The sequence below is a fragment of the Gallus gallus genome, chromosome 18 (genome assembly GCF_016699485.2).
Source record: "Gallus gallus isolate bGalGal1 chromosome 18, bGalGal1.mat.broiler.GRCg7b, whole genome shotgun sequence".
NCBI classification, from domain to species: domain Eukaryota; kingdom Metazoa; phylum Chordata; class Aves; order Galliformes; family Phasianidae; genus Gallus; species Gallus gallus.
The window spans coordinates 2,732,345-2,752,711 of NC_052549.1; the positions used below are offsets into that span (position 1 = coordinate 2,732,345).

The 20,367-nt window shown below is 53.1% G+C and overlaps 1 protein-coding gene across 4 annotated transcripts in view; it reads right to left on the reverse strand.

Annotated features, from left to right (window-relative positions):
- STX8 (syntaxin 8) overlaps positions 1-20,367 on the reverse strand; it is a 75,996-nt gene that overhangs the window by 9,870 nt on the left and 45,759 nt on the right. For 2 of the 4 annotated variants that reach the window (NM_001030698.2, XM_046902005.1), the window contains exon 7: positions 16,309-16,410. In NM_001030698.2, coding sequence (NP_001025869.2) covers positions 16,309-16,410 — 102 coding nt within the window. Of the gene's footprint in view, positions 1-6,362; positions 12,204-15,950; positions 15,955-16,308; positions 16,411-20,367 lie in introns of those variants that run through there. The other 2 variants (XM_046902007.1, XM_046902006.1) reach the window with 2 other exon arrangements.

Genomic DNA, 20,367 nt, shown 5'->3' on the forward strand with positions numbered 1-20,367 from the left:
AGGGGCCCATAAATCGCTGCAGTCATTTGTCTGAGCCCACTGCCTCAGCCAGGGACGCTCCAGATGCTTTTGCAATAGTGCTGTTCTGATAGCATTACCAGCAGCGTCCCTTATTAATCATGTTGCCACTAAATGTCCCTCTGGAGCATTTGCTGATGCTGAGCTTTTCCAAACCATTCCAGTTTCCTCTGAATTTACGCAAAGCTCAGTGAAGACGCCTGCAATGAAAACGAACCTCACAGCCGGGGAAAGGAGGGAAACAAACTCACCTTTAACCACGACCTGTCCTCTGCTTAATCCTTTCCCAAGGAGAGTGTTTGGCTTTAGGGGAGGCACATTAAAAGCAGAGATGAAGGGACACTTATCCTTCCATTTCTTAGCACAATGATGTTTTGGTGCAAGGCGATCCTAATACAACCTAAGAGTCAATGCCGCTGATGGGACACCCCTATTTGCTCTCCATATGGAGGCCTGGATGCTGTGTTTTCTTGCTGGCTTTCTCTTTTCGCATCGTCCACTGGAGTTTTAAGGACTTTGAGGGAGATTTTCAGCATGGTCAATTGCCAAGAGCCATCTCCCAGCTAGCTGCCTCGCTCATAAGTCAGTAGCTGACATTACAACAGCAGATACTATCTGCAAATCCAATAATCCTCCAACTACCAAACATCACTTTCCCCCGAGATTACTTTTGGTGGGGAACAACATCCTCTGCGAGGCAAAACATTTTATTTAGCATTTGAGCTAACAAAACACATGGTGCAGCTACAGCCCTCCCCGCTAAAGCCATTTTCCAGCTCTCCCCCCTCGCTCAGCCCGCCTGTGAACATGGGAAACCATTAACACAGGCTGCCACAATTAACTCCCAGCATCTTCTTCAGGGCCTCAGACAATCCCGAGCTACTTGTCATGCAAACAACCTGTGAGATTCATTCTCCTTGCAGGGAAAGGAGGGGTAAATTACGGAGTTAAGTAGATTACTGGGGAAGGAGTCACACTCTGCAGCCTTATGAGATGATTAGACCCTGGGAAATCCATACACCAAATCCCCAGGCCCCCATAGTGCACATTCATCACCAGATTCTGGATAAACCGCAATCAAGAACCCTCCCTGGCAGCACTGAGTATTCCCGTTCCAATGAACTTTCACAGTTCCCCAAAAAAGGAGATTATATTTAAGATTTTAGAGAAAAAGAATCTCGCCGCTGCATTTAGCAGCTCGGCTGTGAGATGCCTCTTTCTCTTCCCAGCCTTTGTGCAGCAATGCTACCAGAACCACCACCAACACTGATGCTAAAGAAGCGCCGCTGTTGCTCCGTGGGTGTGTGAGCAGCACTGCCAGCAACAGGACCCAGGGACTACAGAGGGCTGTCTGCAAATAAGACAGAGAGAAGCAGTTATCTGCCATGTGCATTCAATAAATCCGGCCTAACACCGCAACGTTTTCAAGCCAAAAGAGGAAAGAAACCTAAGATTTGCAGCAAGAAAGCCAGCTGCTCCAACAGCAATGGGGAACAGCCCATGAGAGACACGCGGGGAGCTGCAGGAACAAGCAACCAGTGAAGGTCCATTTGCCCCACAGTAGATGGGTGATCCCGTCCCAGGACTCTCCCAGGAATACGTGGACAGACATTAGGGAAACCCATTGCCCAAATGGTGGCACAAATGGGCAGCATTTGTCCCCTGCTGACATCTTCTTGCAACCAGCACCGGTTGCAGCAGCAGTCTGGGCAGAGGCTGTTCCACAGATGTTCCAGACTTCACTTTATAACACACTTCATTTTCTTTTTAAAAGACTCCTATGCAGCATTATTCAGCAACCCTCCATTATCTAAAGAATTACAAATTCCCTATTTTCTTGATCTATATAAAGCAAAGGGCGTAACCCCATCAAACGCACGAAGGTGAGAGTTTGCTGCAAGCTCTCCCTCCCACCTGGGGTATTTTTACCAAAGCCACGTCTTTAAAAATAGCTCTCAGAGAAAGTCTCTTATGCAAGAAGTTAGTTCAGGACTGCTGAACTGCAGCCTGCCTCCATCCAGGGAAACTCCACCACGAGGACTATTTCGTGCCCTGGGAGCTCAGCAGAGGCAGTGAGAATGGGAAAAAAATCAGGAAGTGGATCTAGCAGTCAGCCTGGTGAAGGGGTCTCATCTGATGGATGGTATGTAATGTTCAGGTGGGGACAGCAGTACTGCATCCATTAGGGAGCTACCAGGCAGGGCAGCTGCTGCAGGATGGAGCCAGCAAAGCAGAGCAGTTCCTTGCAGCGATCTCTGCACCAGCTCCTACCTCCATCTCTCATGACCACACGGGTTTTTTTTAGCTCTCACCTTCCAAGAACCTTGGCAGAAGAGCATAAACCCCAGAGGGAAAGCAGAACCGGCCACGTGAGCCCACAGAGATGGGAAGTCTGCCTAGAAGTAACACGTTTCCTGCCTTCCTGACATCCCATTTTTTCTCAGCTAATGCTGAATGAAGGCTTCAGAAGGGTGTCCTCCCCATCTCTCAGCCAACTCGTGTCTCAGGTGAGCTGGACCACCACTACACCCAGCCCCTGCGCAGAGCCGAGCCAAAACTACCCCTTACCTCACGCTCAGTCCTCCCACAAACCTTGCCAAATTAAGCAAGGAAGCAGACGACTGGAGCTCGTACGTTGTAAAACTTGTTCAGTCAGAACCCATAAAAATACCTGAATGCCCACCTACGGACATGTGCTGCTGCCACCAAGGGCCCCACGCCTCCCGTTGGGTGCTGCTCGGGCTGGGATGCCATTTCACATCCAGATACACCCAACTGCAAATGCTGATGAGAAACATTCCGCTTTGTGCTAGAACTTGCAGGACTAAAGATGAGCACCAAAGTGCTGGCTGCACCCCTTGACCTTCTCATTCAGCAGCAAAGGAGAATCAGTTCTGATGAACCCCTCCTCACTTAGAAGTTGAGCTCCAGCATCTGGTAATGAAAAATAAGGATCTTTCAAAAGGAAGCAAGCCACCCAGATGGCCGGATCAGAGAATCCAACCTCCCTTATCTCAGCTCCCATGGAGCAATCCCCTCTCCTGCAGGACTCCAGGTTCACCAGCTCCCCATTCACTTCAAGCAATCAGCAGTGCAATCCTCCGCCTGCTTCACAATCCCAGCAGCAGCTCAGAGGATGCAGCCCAGGCTGGAGCAGGCCCAGGCACGGCATCCCAACACAGGAACAGCTTTTCATCACCGTGCAATGCTGGCTGAACTAAATCCAAGATATTCCACGATACGGTTTCTCTCCCAGAGCATTAACCACTAAGATGTGTGTGCAAATATGTTATGAATGCCTAAATGCAAGCAGCTAAGTACACAGGAGAGCAACTTATTCTGCACTCATCTACGTAACTGCATTCAACCACCAAAGCAACGAGCGCTTGTGAAGCGCCACAGGTGATGGCAAAGGAAGCACTCCAGAGCTGTTAGGAGCGGCACAGAGGACACAGCAACATTCTGTGCACCAAATGGAAGCATTTGTAATAACCAAAGCAAACAGCAGAGCTACAAATAGTGACACTGGGAAGGAGATGCAAAAAGGAGGAGATGAAGAACAAAGTGTGCAGCCCATGCAACAATAACTGCAAGCATAGAGGGGATGTCCGGGAGGGTACAGGGAGCTCTCCGTGAAGCAAGGCAAAACGCTTTCAGCATTTCATAAATCCACTGGCAACAAGAAGAAACCAACACTCAGAAACCCGTTTCCAGTCACACCAAAACTATTTACAAATCGAGGTCAAATTCATCAAATAGTTCCAGGGCAAGAAAGAAAAATAGGATGAGGTTTGTAAAACTCAACGAGGGAGGGCAGAGGAGTAACCGCCACATCCCTCCTGCACGGCGCATTGCAGGAACACATCCAGGCTTCAGAAAAGATGGGTCTGACTCCTGCCTTGGGGTTTGCATAGCTCAAATCTGCCCCGTGTTGTGGGGATGTCAAAAAGCAGGGGCAGTGGGGTATAGCACGAGGCAGGTCTCCCTCTGTTTGCTCGGCAAAGCACTGCTTGGCCGTGCCGAGATGTGGGCAGTGTGGTGCTGATGGAGCAAACCACGCTTAGCGGCTGGAAGGCAGCCCCGAAACGGAGCCGAATCCCTGGCAAGAAAAGCCCCGCAGGTCAGAGCGAAGGAGAGCGTTCCAAAGCCTCGGTGTGAAGGGCTGGGAGCACTGGGTGTGAAGTCTGGCCGGGTTTGGGCAGCGGGCTGAGGGACGTGGGAAGCCGAGCAGGGCGGCACGCAGCCCCGCGCATGGGAACCGCTGCCCCGCACGGCGCGCCCCAACCTCGCGCTGCAGCAGGGCTGGGGATCAACTTTAATTAAACACTGATCCTGCTCCCACGCCACCGCAGCGTGCTCTCAAAACACTGCCCCCGAGTGAAGTCGTTCTGAATCAGGAAGCACAGAGATTGCACAAAAGCTCCACACTCACACATAGGAACTGAGCCCCTTCTCAGGACATTGGAAACGTCAGTGCTTGCAGTGCTGAGCTAACAGCCCGCCCCGAACCGTCCCCTCCGCACCACTTGGCACTGCTGCTGTCATTGGGGAAGGCCCAAACGTTGCCCTTTTCCCCCTGGCTTTTGAGCCTTTAATTCAGCATCGAGGAGGGGAATAAATAAAATGCAAAAAAATATGAAAACGCCAGAAAAACATTTGCTGATCCTTGAGTGGGAATGAGTCACTTTGGCTCCGAAAAGGTGCTTTTCCAAAACTCTCTAGCAGCGCTGTCGCCTCGCTAATGCTCCAGAGCTGAACACAGAGCGCTCTGCTGGGATCCCCACAGACATTATAAACGCTGCAGCAGTACAACAGGCAGCCCTGCAGGAGCTGGAAGCCTCGCCGTGTTACACACAGCCCACGAATGCAGCCAGGAACCTCTGGTTGTGGGGAGTTTATGCTTTCCAGACTCTCTGAACCTGGTGGCTCTTGTCCTGCTGATTTGGGAGAGTTATGCAAACATGCATAAAGGCTACAATCCTAACCCTCGTGCTGCGGCGTTGTGCTGCACAAAGCACTCACCTGGTGGGCCGTTCTCGTGGGCAGGGAGAAGCAAGTGATGAAGCACTCCAAATAGCAGCAGCACCACGGGCTCCTCAGTGCAGGTGAGCGGGGCAGGAGGGAGCAGTTATCACCTGCAACCATTCCCCATTATCTACATCACACCCGAACTCAAGCCGTACCATGGGAACTGCTCAGCTGAGGGAGTAACATGAGTTTATAAAAGTTACTGATATGTGAACATCATTCCCACTCCACTCTGCCCAATAAACCCCCCCAGCACACAGCTGGAAGGCCTCGGCTCAGCACCTGCCAAGCTGACAGCATCGCTGGGTGCTCTCCAGTGGCTGTGAGGCTGCACAGCATCCAGCAACAAGCTCTGCACAGACTCATTTCGGTTCTGCATCTTCTGCTCCAGGTGAGCTTATTCTGCTCCCCTGCACAGGGATCTGGACAGGCTGATCACTGGGCTGAGGCCAATGGGATGAGCTTCAACAAGACCAAGCGCTGTATCCTGCACTTTGGTCACAACCACCCCATGCATGGCTGCAGGCTTGGGGCAGAGTGGCTGGAAAGCTGCTTGGAGAAAATGCATCTGGGGTCGACACTCAAGTTGACCATGAGCCAGCAGTGTGCCCAGGTTGCGAAGAAGGCCAATGACATCCTGGCTTGTATCAGAAACAGTGCAGCCTGCAGAGCAGGAGCTGATCATCCCTCAGGACCTGCAATGGTGAAGTTGCACCTCAGGTGCTGTGTTCAGTGTTGGGCCCCTCACTACAAGAAAGGCATGGAGGCCCTGGAGTGTGTCCAGAGAAGGGCAGTGGGGTTGCGAAGGGTCTGGAGCACAAGTCTGATGGGCAGCAACTGAGCCAACTGGGATGGGTCAGTCTGGAGAAGAGAAGGATCAGGGAGATGTTATGGCTCTCTACAGCCCCCTGACAGGAGGCTGTGGTGAGGTGGGGGTCAGCCTCTGCTCCCAGGTAACAGTGATAGGATGCGAGAGGTGATGGCCTCAAGTTGCACCAGGGGAGGTTCAGGTTGGATATTAGGAGCAATTTGTTCTCAGCAAGAACCGTGATGCAGTGGCACAGCTGCCCAGGGAATGGGGAGTCACCATCCCTGGAGGTGTTCAAGGAAGATGTGGAACCGTCCCTGCCAGGGAAGGTTCAGGCTGGACGTTAGGAAATACTACTTCTCTGAAAGGGTGGTCAGGCACTGGGATGGGCTGCCCAGAGAGGTGGTGGAGTCACCGAGCCTGGAGGTGTTCGAAGAGCGTTTGGATGTTGTGCTGAGGGACATGGTTTAATGAGAACCATTGGTGATGGGCGAATGGTTGGACTGGGTGATCCTGTGGGTCTTTTCCAACCTAACCTCTAGGATTCTATGTGGCACTGAGGGAATTGGTCAGTGGGCATGACGGGGGTGGGCTGGGGTTGGACTTGGTGATCCTAGAGGTCTTTTCCAGCCTTCATGATTCCATGATGCTGTGATCAGGTGCATCCCACAGACTCTGAACAAGCTGAGCTTTGGCTGGGTTGGATTCCTTCAGAAGATTACCAGGGCTGTAATAACCACCCGCCTCGTGAGGCATTCCCCTGGCAGCTCATTGCCCAGCCAGCCCATAACATTTCAAACCCACGTCCCTCCCTGTGCACACACCCACAGCGTGGGCAGGAAGGACCAGAGATCGCCCTTCTGCCTCAACCTCTGCTCCCTGCAGCACTGAGGACAGCAGCTCTGTGCCACTCACGCTGCACTCCTGGGCTCCCAGTCCAAAGAAGCAGACCCCATGGGCTGGGGGCATGCAGGGCTGACCCAAGGCACCCGACCCACACTGCTGCAGACACAGCTTGCCAACATAGCCAGGCCCATGCACACCCAGAGGACCTCCCGGGGACAAAGCCTGCTGCTCCTTAATTAAGCCTAAGTGAAAGGCAGCCTAACAGCATCCCACTTCCACCAGCGGGTACCTCAGCCCGCGTTCCCAAGTGCACTGCCGGCAGGCCCAGGCTGTGAGAGCTGCCGGACAGCTTTCCCTTGTAGCACAGCCCGGCTGCCCAGCCTGCCCTGGCCCTGCCTGCCGTGTTGGATGTCCCTGCAAACAAAGGGGCTGCTGTGCTGAGCGCTCCTGCCCCAACGCGCGGCCGCGCCCGGAGAGCTCTTCAGCACTTCTCATCTCATTAACGTCCCCATGAGAGAGCACAGAATACATCATAAACCCCTAAATGCAAGCCCTGCAACGGAACGAGGGGACATGCAGAAGCAGGGCCCTTCATGCGCCCGCAAGGAGCTCTGCTCAGCCCTGCACATCTGCACGTGGATGGCTGTGCACCTGTCAGGACTTCACCTCGAGTGGGACCCGCAGCGCCGCGCGATGCCTCCCTGCTCATTAGCAATGCCCGGCAACGCGCAGCAGACAAAGCTCTGCAAACAAAGTGCAGGGGGAAGGGGAGAGAGGAGGATTTCTTTTTTTTTTCCTTTCTTTTTTTCTCCCTTTTTTTTTTTTTTAAAGAAAGGAGCGCGGAGGAATTCTCCATTCACTGATCTGTAGAATGCATTAATATCCTGAGCTGTTGGCACAGCCTCCCGCGCTCGGAGGACCAACAATGCGAGCAATGACTCCGAGTCTGGGATCCTCAAATAAACCACCCCTGCTGTCATGGCCACCGGGAAGGAGAATAACAGCCATAGGAGCTGACCTTCATTTCGTTGTTTCTCCAGACCCGACTGCTAGACCTCTGTTTGCCTGTTACTAGGATCTCCTGGCTGAAAAATGTAAGCATTTCCTACATGATACAAGAGGCAGTTTATTAGGTAAATAAACCAGGCCCTGAGCGGTCGCTTCTGCCTGGTAATGAGGAGGGCAGGGAAGGAGCAGACCTCCCCGCACCACCTAGAATAACCCCAATCAATGCTCTATAACTAACACCACATGCATATTTTTAAACAGACAGTTAATGAACAAGAGAAGGTCACCGCAGCCCAGCCAACTTGTGAGCAAAGCCATTTGCTCAGAAAACTGTGGGCCATAAAAATCACAGCAGGCACTGTCGGCATCACATAAAACCGTCCATCCACGGACGCAGAAAGCAGGTTAAAATCAGCATTTTCCTGGAGGCTTCTGACAAAAGGAAGCATCGGGGGGAGGTGTTTGCAGAGCCAACCTCTGCCAAGGGCACAAAGAAGCAGCAAAGGGCGCCCATGGGGACAGCCCGCACCGCTGCTGCTCAGCCCATCCCCAGGAGCTGAGCGATAAGTGTGATTTCATCACCAGGCAATGACCCAGGTAGAGTAATGAAGGCCATTTTGCTCGTCCGTCCTGCAAAAGGCTGCTGTAGTGAACGGCAGCCAGTTTTAGGCTTCCCAGCACATCCCTGGGATAAATATAAGAGTCAGACAGTTTTAGAAAGCGTGGCTTGGAAAAGGAAGTTTCTGCTGAAACGGAGCGAATGGCCCCGCTTTCCTGCCAAAAAGGCACTGTTTGGTGCTTGCTGAGATAGATGATCGCTATGAAACTGCAGCTCCTGTGTTATGGGATGTCAGGGATGCTGCACACGACTCCTGTGTGGCACTGGCACCCCGGAAGCACGCACAGCTCCACGCCTGCAGCTGCTCTGCCAGTCCCAGCGCTCACCAGGACTACACAGCAAAATCAGAGCATCAACTGCACAACAAACCCCTTCCTCCTTCCAGCCCCAAAGCAAAAAGTTTCAGATGCACTTTAGGTGCAGGCGGGTTCCACTCTGCACAGGACGCTGCTGCTGCAGGGTCTGTGGGGCACCCAGCTCACGTTGCAGAGCAATGAAGTGTCCCTGTGCTGCAAGGAGTGACACCGTGCTGCCATGGCCACACTGATGTCAGCACGAGGGTTTAGGAAGCGGTGCAAACCTGAGCTGCAGCACGGTTACAGGAGCAGCAGCATGCTGTGCCCATCGCTGCAGGACAGAGGGACACCCAACAGCACCACGTTCAGCATGGGGTGCAAAGCACACCTGCAGCCTTGGGCTGGCGCTGGCCCTCGGTGGGCTCTCAGCACCTATGCAAACACCACCCCGAAGGCTCCATTCGGCTGCAGTGCCACCAGAGTGGTGTCAAAGCCACGGACTGCAATCTGCAAAACCTGCACTTGAATGCAGTGTTAAATGGGGCTCTGCCCGCTCCATGCATACAGCCCTGTGCACGGCTCCCCGTGCCTTCCCAAACCACCACATGTGCAACATGCTTTAATTAACACTCATCTGGAAGCTTAGCTCCTGCCATTTGAATGCTTTGGGATGAACACAGCATGAACAGATCTGATTTGCTCTTTTATACACCCAACCTTTAAAGTGCCATGGGAGGCACCCCCCGAGGTCTGCACCCCTCAGGAGGGCAATCCCCCCTCTGCAGCTCCAAGCCTGCAGCAATCCCAGCGCTGCCCGCCCTCCTGCCAAACACAGCTGTAAGATCACAGCCCCTCTTGATTTACATACCCCACTTCTGGTGGCACCAACATCCTTCATGCATCTCAGAAAGCCCTGAAGAGACAACACAACCGCTCTGCCCCTTGCAAGCCCATTTCTCCATTGACCACATCCTTTGTATTGTTGTGTGCCACCAATGCCCGGGGCGGGCAGCGTTGTGCTCCAGATGCAGCCCCGCTCCCTGCATGCTGCTCTGGGTACAGCTGCACTGTGTCGGGCGTGTGGGTCCCCCCAATTTAGCTGTATTGCAGCACAAAGTCCCCAGCCCAGAACTCCGCTGTATTGCAGCCCCAGTTCAGGCACTGCAATTATCAGTCGCTGAGCGTGCTGGGATGGAAAAGGCAGGAGGAGGCGAGTTTAGCTGTACAAATTATCACATTTCAGCACCATTTTCAGAAATACAAATTTATGATTTAATTCTGCAACATGTATCCTTGGAAACCTAGCTGTAAAGCAGTCGCCCTGGGATATTTCACACAATTCCTAGGGTTTTTTTTTTCCCCCATATTCAAACACAACTAATTGCTAGGCCTTTTGGTGTGATGGACAGCCCGGGCACACAGCCTGCCCAGGGGCTCATTTCACCACCAGCCTGGTACAATATTGCTATGCGGGCTGACAGCAGCTGCTCTAAATCTCCTGATAGGTATGAACAAGCACTGATGAAGTTGGAGCTGTTTGAACAGCTGCATATGCAAATGTAATTAAGAAGATGTCTGCTGCTGTTGGCTCTCCTCTCCGTGCCCCCCTCTTCTCCCTCTCTGGCACATTAGGTGCTTCCCAACGGGGGGGCATTCAAACTGGTTGCCACCTCCCAGCTTCAGGCCTGAACCTGTGCCTGATTTGTGCGCTGCAAATGAGCCCCAGAAATGCCACTCTCCGGCTTCCTCTCCCATCTTTATGGTGTCTTACACATGGGGATCAGCTCCCAAACAGCAGATGATTTCAGGGTATAAACGGGGTCTGAGCCTTGAGATGATGCTGCTCTTTTTTCAGCACACTGAGCCAGGCAAGCAGGCTGGGATGGAATCTGTGCAAGACCCAGCACACCTGGAGCAGGGGTCACTGCTGAGCCAGGGAACGCAGGGCTGGGTGGGAGTACGGAGGGGGCTGCAAGAGCTCTGTGGCATCTCAGTGTCACAGGGAGCCAGGTGGCTGGTGAAGCCAAGAGGAACGATGCTGACAGGGCTCCAAGTGCCTCCATTCAAAGCCAGCATCTCCAAACCTACCTGCGTACACATCCCAGCACAGAGCAGCACGGAAGGCAGTGGCTCCTGCTGCACCCAGACCAGGGCTGCCTGCCCAGCGGTGGGGAGCAGAGCACATCTGCACTGCTGCACCGTGGAAGAAGGGGAAAAGCGATGTGAGCATTTAGAGCCTCTTTGATTAACCCCAGCAGGATGAAGGCTCCAGAGCAAACTGCAGAAAGACTAATTAGAGCGTGAAGCTAAATGGTAAACAGGGTAGAAAACAATGGGAATGTTCTGAAGGGAAATCAGATCAAACAGAGCTAATCAGGTTAGGCTGGTAAGATAATGAATTTTCGAGACAAAGGAAGTGTGATAGATCCCATCCACGCAGGCTTTGGCAACGTGTGTGATACGGAGCCGTGTGGGAAATCACGAGATGAAAAAATGGGGATTAGCAGAACTGTAAGGCCAGGAAGTGGTGAAAGGCAAAGCGGTGTTGAAAGAGCAGTCGGGATGGATGGAGGTCACTGGCGGAGCTCCTCGAGGAACGGTCCGGAGGCTGATCTTATTAAATGGTTTTATTAATGACCTTGGCACAGAAAGGAAGCGTGCTAATGAAACGTGCTGGTGACACAAAGCTGGAAAGGGCCGTCAGTACGGAGCAGAGCTGGGAGAGCAAAAATGGGTGACTACGAAGACAAATAGGGAAGGCTGAACCTGACAGGACAGAAGGGAAAGGCACACGTGTGGGACAAACACTGCGCTTCGCCATGAGCTGCAATGACAGTGAACTCAGGTGGAAGATTGTTACGAATGAGAAAGGCCCAGGGAAACCTCCAGCACAACCTGAGTGCTGCTGGGGCACATCGGGCACCCCTCAGGGGTTTTGAGTGAGAGAAGCAAAAGCTCAAGTAGGAGGAAGCACAAAAAAAAAGGGCTTGTCAGAACAGAGGTTATTTTAGTAGATCTAAATGCAGTGATGCTTGTCCAGCCCCACAAACAAAGCGGGGGCTGAATGCTGAGTGATCTCTTCGACACACATCTGGGGAGTAACATAAAAAAGGGGAAAGAGCCATTCAAGGCACACCAGAACAAGGGCTGCACAAGGACTAAATGAAGTATCCCTGACAAGTTTAGGCTGGGGATAAGTTTATGGTCACTGTGAGCTCCCAATAGGAGTAATGGGGGGGAAGAAACAAGCTTGTTCTGGGAAATTTATCTTGAAGTGATGCTATGACCCAGAAGGCTCCTCCTGTCCTTCAGTGCTCAATGCAGTTACAGCAGCAGGGAGTGCTGAGCCCCTCACCTGGGCAGCAGGGCAGCAGGGCAGCAGGGCAGCAGGGCAGCAGGGCAGCAGGGCAGCAGGGCAGCTCCAGCCCCTGGTGTTGCTCTAAGGCTGTTGATGAAGGTTTAGTTCCAGCACCTCTGATCGGCTGACCCACCTCAGCATCTCAACAGGAGCGGTTTTAAGCCAAATGCTTCAGTGAATGACACAGGATGCACGAGGCGGTGGCTCTTCCGGGCCTCTGAGCTATTGAAGCAGGGAAAGGCAGTTCACATTTTGGGAAAACGAGATGGTAAGACGGCAAACAGAAGTCTCAGAATAGCTCAGCACCAAAACCGCCAGGCCTGTTTAAAAAGCTGCCCTATTAACATAATTAACAAGCCCCATTTCTGCCACCTCCCTAAGCTCATCTGCTTTGAGGTTTCCTTGGTGTCTAATGAGACACAGCTCCCCCTGCGCTCTCCCCCTCAGTGGAACCCTTAATTGGGTCTCTCTGCTAACGAGGAGCCATGGCCAGGTGGACCTGGAGGAAGAGCCTATCTCTGTGACCTCAACCTCCTGCCAATGTCAGCCCCACTCAGCTGTGGGCACGGTGGGGTGAGGGGGCACAGCAGCATGCCCCCCCACAGCACACACAGCACGCTGCTGGCACAGCCCTCCTCCAGGCTGTGTTATCACATAGAGCAAAAAGGAGCTGGGGGAGAGGAAGAAATCACTCCTTTGCAAAGTTTTCCCGCAGCAGTAACAGCCCAGAACAAACTTGTCAACACATCAGTGCTTATGGGAGAAAATGAAGAAGGGGGAAAATATAAAGCAGGAAAATATAGCTGCCAGGGCAAGGATTTGTCCCATCCAGGAGGCTCTGAGCTGCTGCAGGGGGGAGGAATCCCAGAAAGCAGCGGGCAGGAAAGGCTGACCTCATGGCACAGACTGCACCGCTCCAAAAACAGGACAGCAGTGGTTCCTGTGAGCACACGGTGTCTGTCAGGGGAACAAACCCAGCGACTGCTTCCACAGCCCTGACTGCAAACTGAACCCATGGCAAAAATCAGTAATTAGAGCAGGGCGGCAGGAGAGGCCCGGCATGCATGAATCACAGCTCTTCAGAAGCAGCCTTGTACAGTCCGGGTACCCTCCTTCAAAACTATGGGAGCTCCTGAGAACTCGCACAGAGTTCACTCAGGTATTGGGGTGATGTGGGATAAGGGCAGGGCCGGGAGCTGCCACAGCGCTGCAGGAGCTGCGGGATGGGGGTACGGGCAGCAGGAGGTAGCTGGATTGCATTGCCATCTGGTGGAGCAGGGGAAAAGGGGACGGATGGGAGCTGTGATCTGTGTGCTGAGTGCAGCCGTGGGTAGCGCTGAGGTACCATGCTGCAGGTGGGAGCCGATGCTGGAGCCAAGGGAGGCTCAGCACTGCGCAGGACGCAGCCCGGGGATGGGAGCACTGACAGCAGCAGTCGGGGCGGACCTTTTCCTCTCCACACATTTTTTCCTCCTAGGAACAGGAATGGATGAGATCACAGCTGGGCTACCTCTACCAAGAGAAAACAAAACCACGGAGGGATGTGAGGGGATCGCATTGTGAAGGGACGAAGCCGTGTGCCACGTCGGCAGGTCTGCTCGGCTCAGGGGTTGTTTGGGGCACATTTGTTTTTCCCCCAGCACCCCAACTTGAATCACACTCCCAGTTGTTTGTTATTATGCTTCTATTTGTTTGTTTTTCAATGCAGTTCTGCAGAGGACATCCTGAGGGCTTCCCATAAAAACGTTATTGAGAAATGATTAACGAGCGTTGTTCTGCACGACAGACCCCAAAGGTGCACGGACTGGGAGGGCACGGAGACAGGCAGACAAACCCAAAGAGCTGCTGCTAAAGCGGCCGTGCCCGGATGGCACAGGCAGGCCTGGAGCAGGCAGCCCAGCATCTGATGGATGAGTTGTGTGTATGGATTGGTGAAAGCTGCGGATGAGTTCCGGAAATCTCAGCAATATGTACGCCCTGAGATCCCTTCTCAATGCCCGGCAGACGCTGAAAGGAAATCAAACAATGCCAAGCAGCGTGCAAGCATTTGCCTGCAGATGACTGATGATTTTCAGCAATCATTTCATAAATACGGCACATAAACTATTCCATGGCCATTCTTGCACTGCAATCAATGGGACTTCTACTGCCACCAGCGCGGGGCCGCCGGGGGCCACCAGGGGAGATGGGCCCACGCTGGGCAGCCTCCCTGGGCAGCGTCCCGGGGTGAGGCTGTCAACAGCTCGCAGAGAAATGTCACTGTGAATAAGCTGCAAATGCAACAGGGCATCCGACACAACCTGCAGGCTCCAGGCGGGAGGCCGGGCTGCAGCTCGGGGTCGGTGCTCCCTGCTCTGGGATGGGGGGCTGCAGGATGTCACACCCATCCCTGAATCTGCCCCGGAGCCTCAAGCGGTGCTTGCATGAGAGCGAGACATTGAAATATTGATGGGAATTGGATTTCATCAGCGATACTTTGATTTTATTATTATACTGGCTGCTAACAAAGAACGCCCATTAATGTGTTACATTCCTGCTCATAAAAGGGTGATTATTCCACTGCTCATGCCAGAGTGCTCAATGCCACAGCCCATTGCTCCAATACAGCCACTCATCAGGACATGAAGATTTCAAGTGAGGAAACACAGGAACAGACACTGGAGCAGCACAGATCCGGGTCGGGACAGACGTGGGGTGCAGGACTGAGCACATCATTGCTGTGCAGTGCAGAAACCAGAAGCTACTGATGGTTTCATCAGTTTAAACAGTGTCGGTGGAGAAATGCACTCTGAGAAGCCACCCTGCAGATGCCCACCTTCCTGCTGCTTTGTTCAAGATATTATCTTACATGTGTGGAGGGTTTTTCTGGACTTCCTATGCCTGGCACTGAAAATTGCTGGTGTAAGGGTGGAAAAGGGATGGGAAGGCCATCAAAGCCCGCGCCTTCCAGCACTGCTGTTCTGAAACTCATGATTAGGCGGGGTAAAACAGCTATCCCAGGCAATATAGTGTTCACCTACACTCAGATTGTTATGCAAACATAGGAAGACCTATTGGAGCAGACAGAGCAGGCACGGAGAGGCCTCACTTCCCACCACCCTTTAAAGAAAAATGTTTTTCAATGTGGAAAGGGTGAGAGAGGTCACCCCCAAGGCATCCAGCCTGGGATCCTCCCAGCCTTCGCCTCTCCCGTCCTCCTCCTCCTCTTGAATTCCCCAGCACAGCCAGCACGGCCTTTAGAGTTAAAGAGACAGGCTCATTATCTAGCAGCATTGTTGGCCTCTGCATTTGCATTAAGTGCACGGAAAGGGGGAGAAATTCCCAACAGGCAGAAGCCATTCCCTGCAGACATCCTCCTGTCCCACTGTGGGTGTGGGTGCAGAAATGGAGGGGCTGCACAGGGCACCTGGCATCATCCAAGCGCAATTACTTCTAAACCAAATCGATCTTGAGTCAGCATTAGAGATCAGAAATAAATGATCAGTCATGAACTCTGCAGTCACACCTTCAGTGATGTGATCTCAGAATATGAGAAATCGGTGACAAGGTGCCTCTGATGAGTTTGCTTTAACCTCTAGAAGAGACCACAGAGTTCGATTCGCACCAGCCAAGCTCACAACAAGCTAAACGTGATGGAGAAGCAAATCAATCCTTCAAATAGACCTTCGGTGCCTGAGGGACACCTCCCTGCTGCTGAGCTGCTGCCCTCACGCCAGCACAGAACAGGAGCTCCCCCAGGCAGAAAGCTCTGCTTCACCCAGCTTGTGGCCAAGCCACCGTGTTTTCTGCCATCCCCCCCAGCACTGCAACCTGTGCACAGAACCTGCTCTCACTGCTGGGAGAAGCACAGCCTTGCTTTGGCTATGAAACAGGCAGCCTGGCGGAGCTCTGCTCGCCTGCATGCAGCTTGAAGTGTCAGCAGTGAGGATTTCACATCTGGCAGCTCCGAGTGCCATTGGGTTGGGACACATTCCTGCAGGACACCACCAGGAACGGCCTGCAGCACCACTCCCCGCTGCGACCATTTCTTCTTTCTGGTAGCTAGCAAGTTTTTAAACCTCATTAACATGGACCACACTAATTTCACACAGTCCTACAATTTCCCATCAGAACATTGTGCAACACCAGAGTGAAATGGTGCAGGGAAGCTAACAGTACCAGCACACAGCGAGCCTGCAGCACTGGCTGAAGGCACACGGAGGTTGGAGAGACGGCTTCCTCCCTCCATAGGAAACCTTCCTTGGGAGAAGCACAGCGCACACAGCCTCAGGGCACGACCTGTGCCGTTGCATTTAGTAACAGCATGGGATTTGTGCTCGTTTCCTACCGCAGGACGTTGACTTTCTGTCCACCATCTTCACGTGCCGTGTCTGAGTGCGAAGCTTGCTGTCCGTGTTCTCCACCAGGTTCGTGAGGTCGTCGATGATCTCTGGGGAAAGAGAAACACAGCATTAACCCGGGTCCCTCAGGCCTGAGGCTCCAGTAGGGAAAGCAGCTGCACCCCTCGGCTTCCCAGTGTGACAGAGCAGCACAATGTGTGAGGGGTGGGCAATGCCAGGCAAGAGACTGCAGCTTCAGATTCAGCTGCAAGGGACAAAGCTACAGCCTGTTACAGCAGGACCAGCCATCCAGTGCAGGAGGATGGGAAATCTGAATTCCCAGTCCCTGGAAGACAGCATCTCAGCACTCACAGCTCACTTGGCTGCTATGCAGCCATTACAATGAGAAGCACTGTCTTCCTAAATGCTTTTGGGAGCGCTCGGTGTGATCCCAATCAAGCGACAGGGGAGGATGCAGTGCGAGCCTCACACTGTCCCACTGATGGGATGCAGGAATGGCAGCGCTGCCTGCAGCCCGGATGGTCCTCAGGGGAAAGGAAAGTGAGCAAAAATTCCCCTACATCCATTTCTAAGAGAGGGGAAATAAAGTTTCAAGGCAACCCGGCCTCGGCCTCACACACCTAACGACTATCTGTGTCACAGAAACAGGACCGGGTGAAGGCTCAGACCAAGGGTGGCTTTTTGAGCTCGTAAAATGCAAAGCCACATTGGGGCACCAAATTTCCTTCTTGCTGACTGCAGTGCTTAAATCAAGTTGCAATATGCAGACGGTGCTTGTTCCTGGGAGCACAGACTCACAGCCTCTGGGTGGTTTTCTATCTGCAGGTAGGAATGATTTTGTGTGCGTGAGAAATCAAGGGGAGGACAGCAGCCAAAAACTGAATGCAAAATGCCTTCCTCTGGTTGCACTCCCAGCACTTTCCCTGCTATTGATTGCTGTCCTACTAAGTCTCGTCTGTCTTTTTGGAGCAGGTTATTCTGTGCTCCTTCAAACCTGACTCTGCAGACCTCTATGCCACGAGCAAGGGGATGGCACTGCTGGGACCCCCCTCATGCTTCCAAACCCCGCTGGCAGCTCCAGGTGGGGACCTCACATCTGCGAGGGATGCAACCACAATGCAGCACTGACTATGGGACATCAGCTCCTGCTCCAACAGCTGCACAGCGTGCTGAAGTCAGAGGAAATTTCAACCATGTTTTACTCTCCTGGAGAGTTAAGAGAATTAAGCACGGTCCTCCTAAGAACGCCCCTCCAGCCTGCCCACAGCGCTGCAGCATCTCCTGTGCCCACTTTGCACTCCAAGTGTTCATCCTCCTTTGCTCCCACCCAACGTTTCCAAGTCCCACATCCGCAGGGCAGCAACGTGTTGAGGAAGCGTTATCTGTCCCGTGTGATTCAGCACATAGGAAAACCAGCTCAGCTCTGCCTGCGCGGGGCTGCCGGGGCTGCCTCCGAGTGAAAAGAGGTGCCGAAAGTTCCCATCGCTGTCAAGGACTGCACGATAAGCACGCCTGGGAAATGAGAGCCTTTCCCTTGCCAGCGCCAACCAGACCTTCCTTGGATAACATCCTGGCACACACAGCACAGCCAAATGAGCACAGATGCACACAGGAACACTTCCTGTCATTTCCATGCCCAAAGGGTCTCAGCAGGGACCATGCCTGGAGCAGACCCACCTGCGTGCTGCTCCTGCCCCAGGCACAGCACCCAGCAGCATAGCACGGGCACCACGGCCGGCCCTGCCCCGCCACGCTCCATCCGCATGGAGATTAAAGGATTCTTCCCTGCTACAAAGCCAGGGGAAGGCAACAGGAATGCAGGCTGTGCAGAAGCAGTGATGGATTCTCAGGCAGGCAGAGCTGCTGCCAGAGCAAACCCCCAGCTAGGAGAGTCATAAGAGCACTGAAGACCTTTGGCAGCTCTCAGTGTTGCTCCTTGGCATCATCCACAGCTCCCACCTTTGGGATGCAGATTCTCCTATTAGCTGCCATTCACCTGACCACGCAATAAAACAAAAACAGGCAGAAAAGTGAGGCAAGCAAAGGAGCAAGGATTCCCCTCTGCGAGGGAGCAGGGAAGCAGGCTGAGGGCTGCAAGGCTGCCAATGACCATACAGAGGACATTTCTGTCACATTGCACTCCAAACCACACTGAAACCACTGGCAGAGGCGGAGGCACAGCCCTGCAGGGATCCTGAGGCAGGAGGCAAAGCCTCTGGCATGAGCCCGGCACTGCAGCAGTGAGCAGCAGGAGTCCCATGGCTGCTGCAGGTGGAGCATGGGTACCTGTGCTCTGGAGTCAAGTGCTCGTGCTCAACTGATCACAAACATTAAGGCCACAGCAATGGATGTCACTCAGCAAAGTAACAGTACTCCCAGAGCCAGGATCCTGAATGCATCAACCAGACAAAGCCACAGCTGTTCTGCCCTTCCTGGTCAGAAGCTGCAGCCCCACGCAGGGCACCTGTGGGCAAAGGAAACAGCAAAGCAAGCAGTGATAAGACAGAGCAGGTTGCTGTTTTGCAATATTAGACCTTTGGAGGCATATATTCTGAAATATTTGACTTTTGGGGGGCTGTGTTCTGAGCTCAGCCCGCTCCCTCTGCAGCCAGGAGCAGCAGAACGCTGCAGGCATCTCCCTGCCCTGCAGGAGGAACACCTCCTCCCATGGGGAGAACCAGGCTCCCCTCCTCCCTGCCCTCACACGTGGCTTTCCACTGATATTCTGCTTTCTCTAAAATACCTAAAAAGCTTCATTTGGTTTTGGTAACCCCTCCTTTGGGTCACACTTGCTGTCTGTGTTGTAGGGAACCCAAAAGCCAGGAAGCAAAGGAGCAGAGAGGGAAACACACTCGGCCTGGGGTCTGTGCTCTGTGGAGCAGCATGAATGGCCCAACATCTCCTTCCCACAGCTTTCTTTGGTGGGTTCACAATTACAGACTGTTCAACAGCATTAATCAATGAGTAACCCATCTCCATGGTATACCCCTCTGTGAGTGTTGGAAGACTGCAGTCAGCCTCAAGAAAAACACAGAGAGCTGAAGCCATAACATTTTATGCTATGCCAAAAAAAAAATACCCTACAATAAGGCTGGAATTCAGCGCAGCAGCCAAGCAGCCTCCCTGCCTCCATCAGGTCTCAGTGCTTCAGGAGAAGAGGTAAATACCAAAGAAATGAATCATATACCCAACGCCAACCTCTGTATGTCCAAACCCCGTAATTACGTGGTAATAGGAAAGCAAGCATTGTTCAGGATGCCAAGTGGTACGAAGTGAAGATTGCAACTCATGTACATACATCAGAAACCCAAAGCACCTCTATGCGATGTGCCAGCTGCAACGTCAGGGCAGACTGAAAGGAGAGCAACAGTGACAGCCACAGCACCAAGAATGGGAATTTCTCTGCACCTCTGCAGACAGCACCTGGTTTTTGAGGTCTGCAATGCGTGCAGCTGTGGGCAGCTCTCTGCTCAGCTCCAGGAACCCCAAATCACTGCCCTCACACCAACCTGTGTCCTGTACTGCTCCAGGATGCTGCTGCTTCCCTTGGAGCCAGCTTCCAGGACGAGCCCTTCCCCACCTTTCCCAGCTCAACCGACGATATTTCATCTGTGCTTTGGCAGAACTTCATAAAACACCTCTCAAAGAGGAGCAAACCAACGTGTTCCTCTTTACATTTTAGCTTTCTGCTGCTCTGCTAATTTCTAGGGGTTTGATGGTGTCTGGGGCCAGCTGAGTTCCAAAGGGCTCTTCATTCCAGGAGGGATGGATTTGTAATGAGCCATGGGGATGAGGGGAAGAGGAGAGGAAGGGGAAGGGAGGGAGAAGGAAAGAGGAAATAAAGGGGAAAGGGAAGGGGAAGGGGAAGGGGAAGGGGAAGGGGAAGGGGAAGGGGAAGGGGAAGGGGAAGGGAAGGGAAGGGAAGGGAAGGGAAGGGAAGGGAAGGGAAGGGAAGGGAAGGGAAGGGAAGGGAAGGGAAGGGAAGGGAAGGGAAGGGAAGGGAAGGGAAGGGAAGGGAAGGAGAAGAGAGAGGGCGAAGGGAGAAG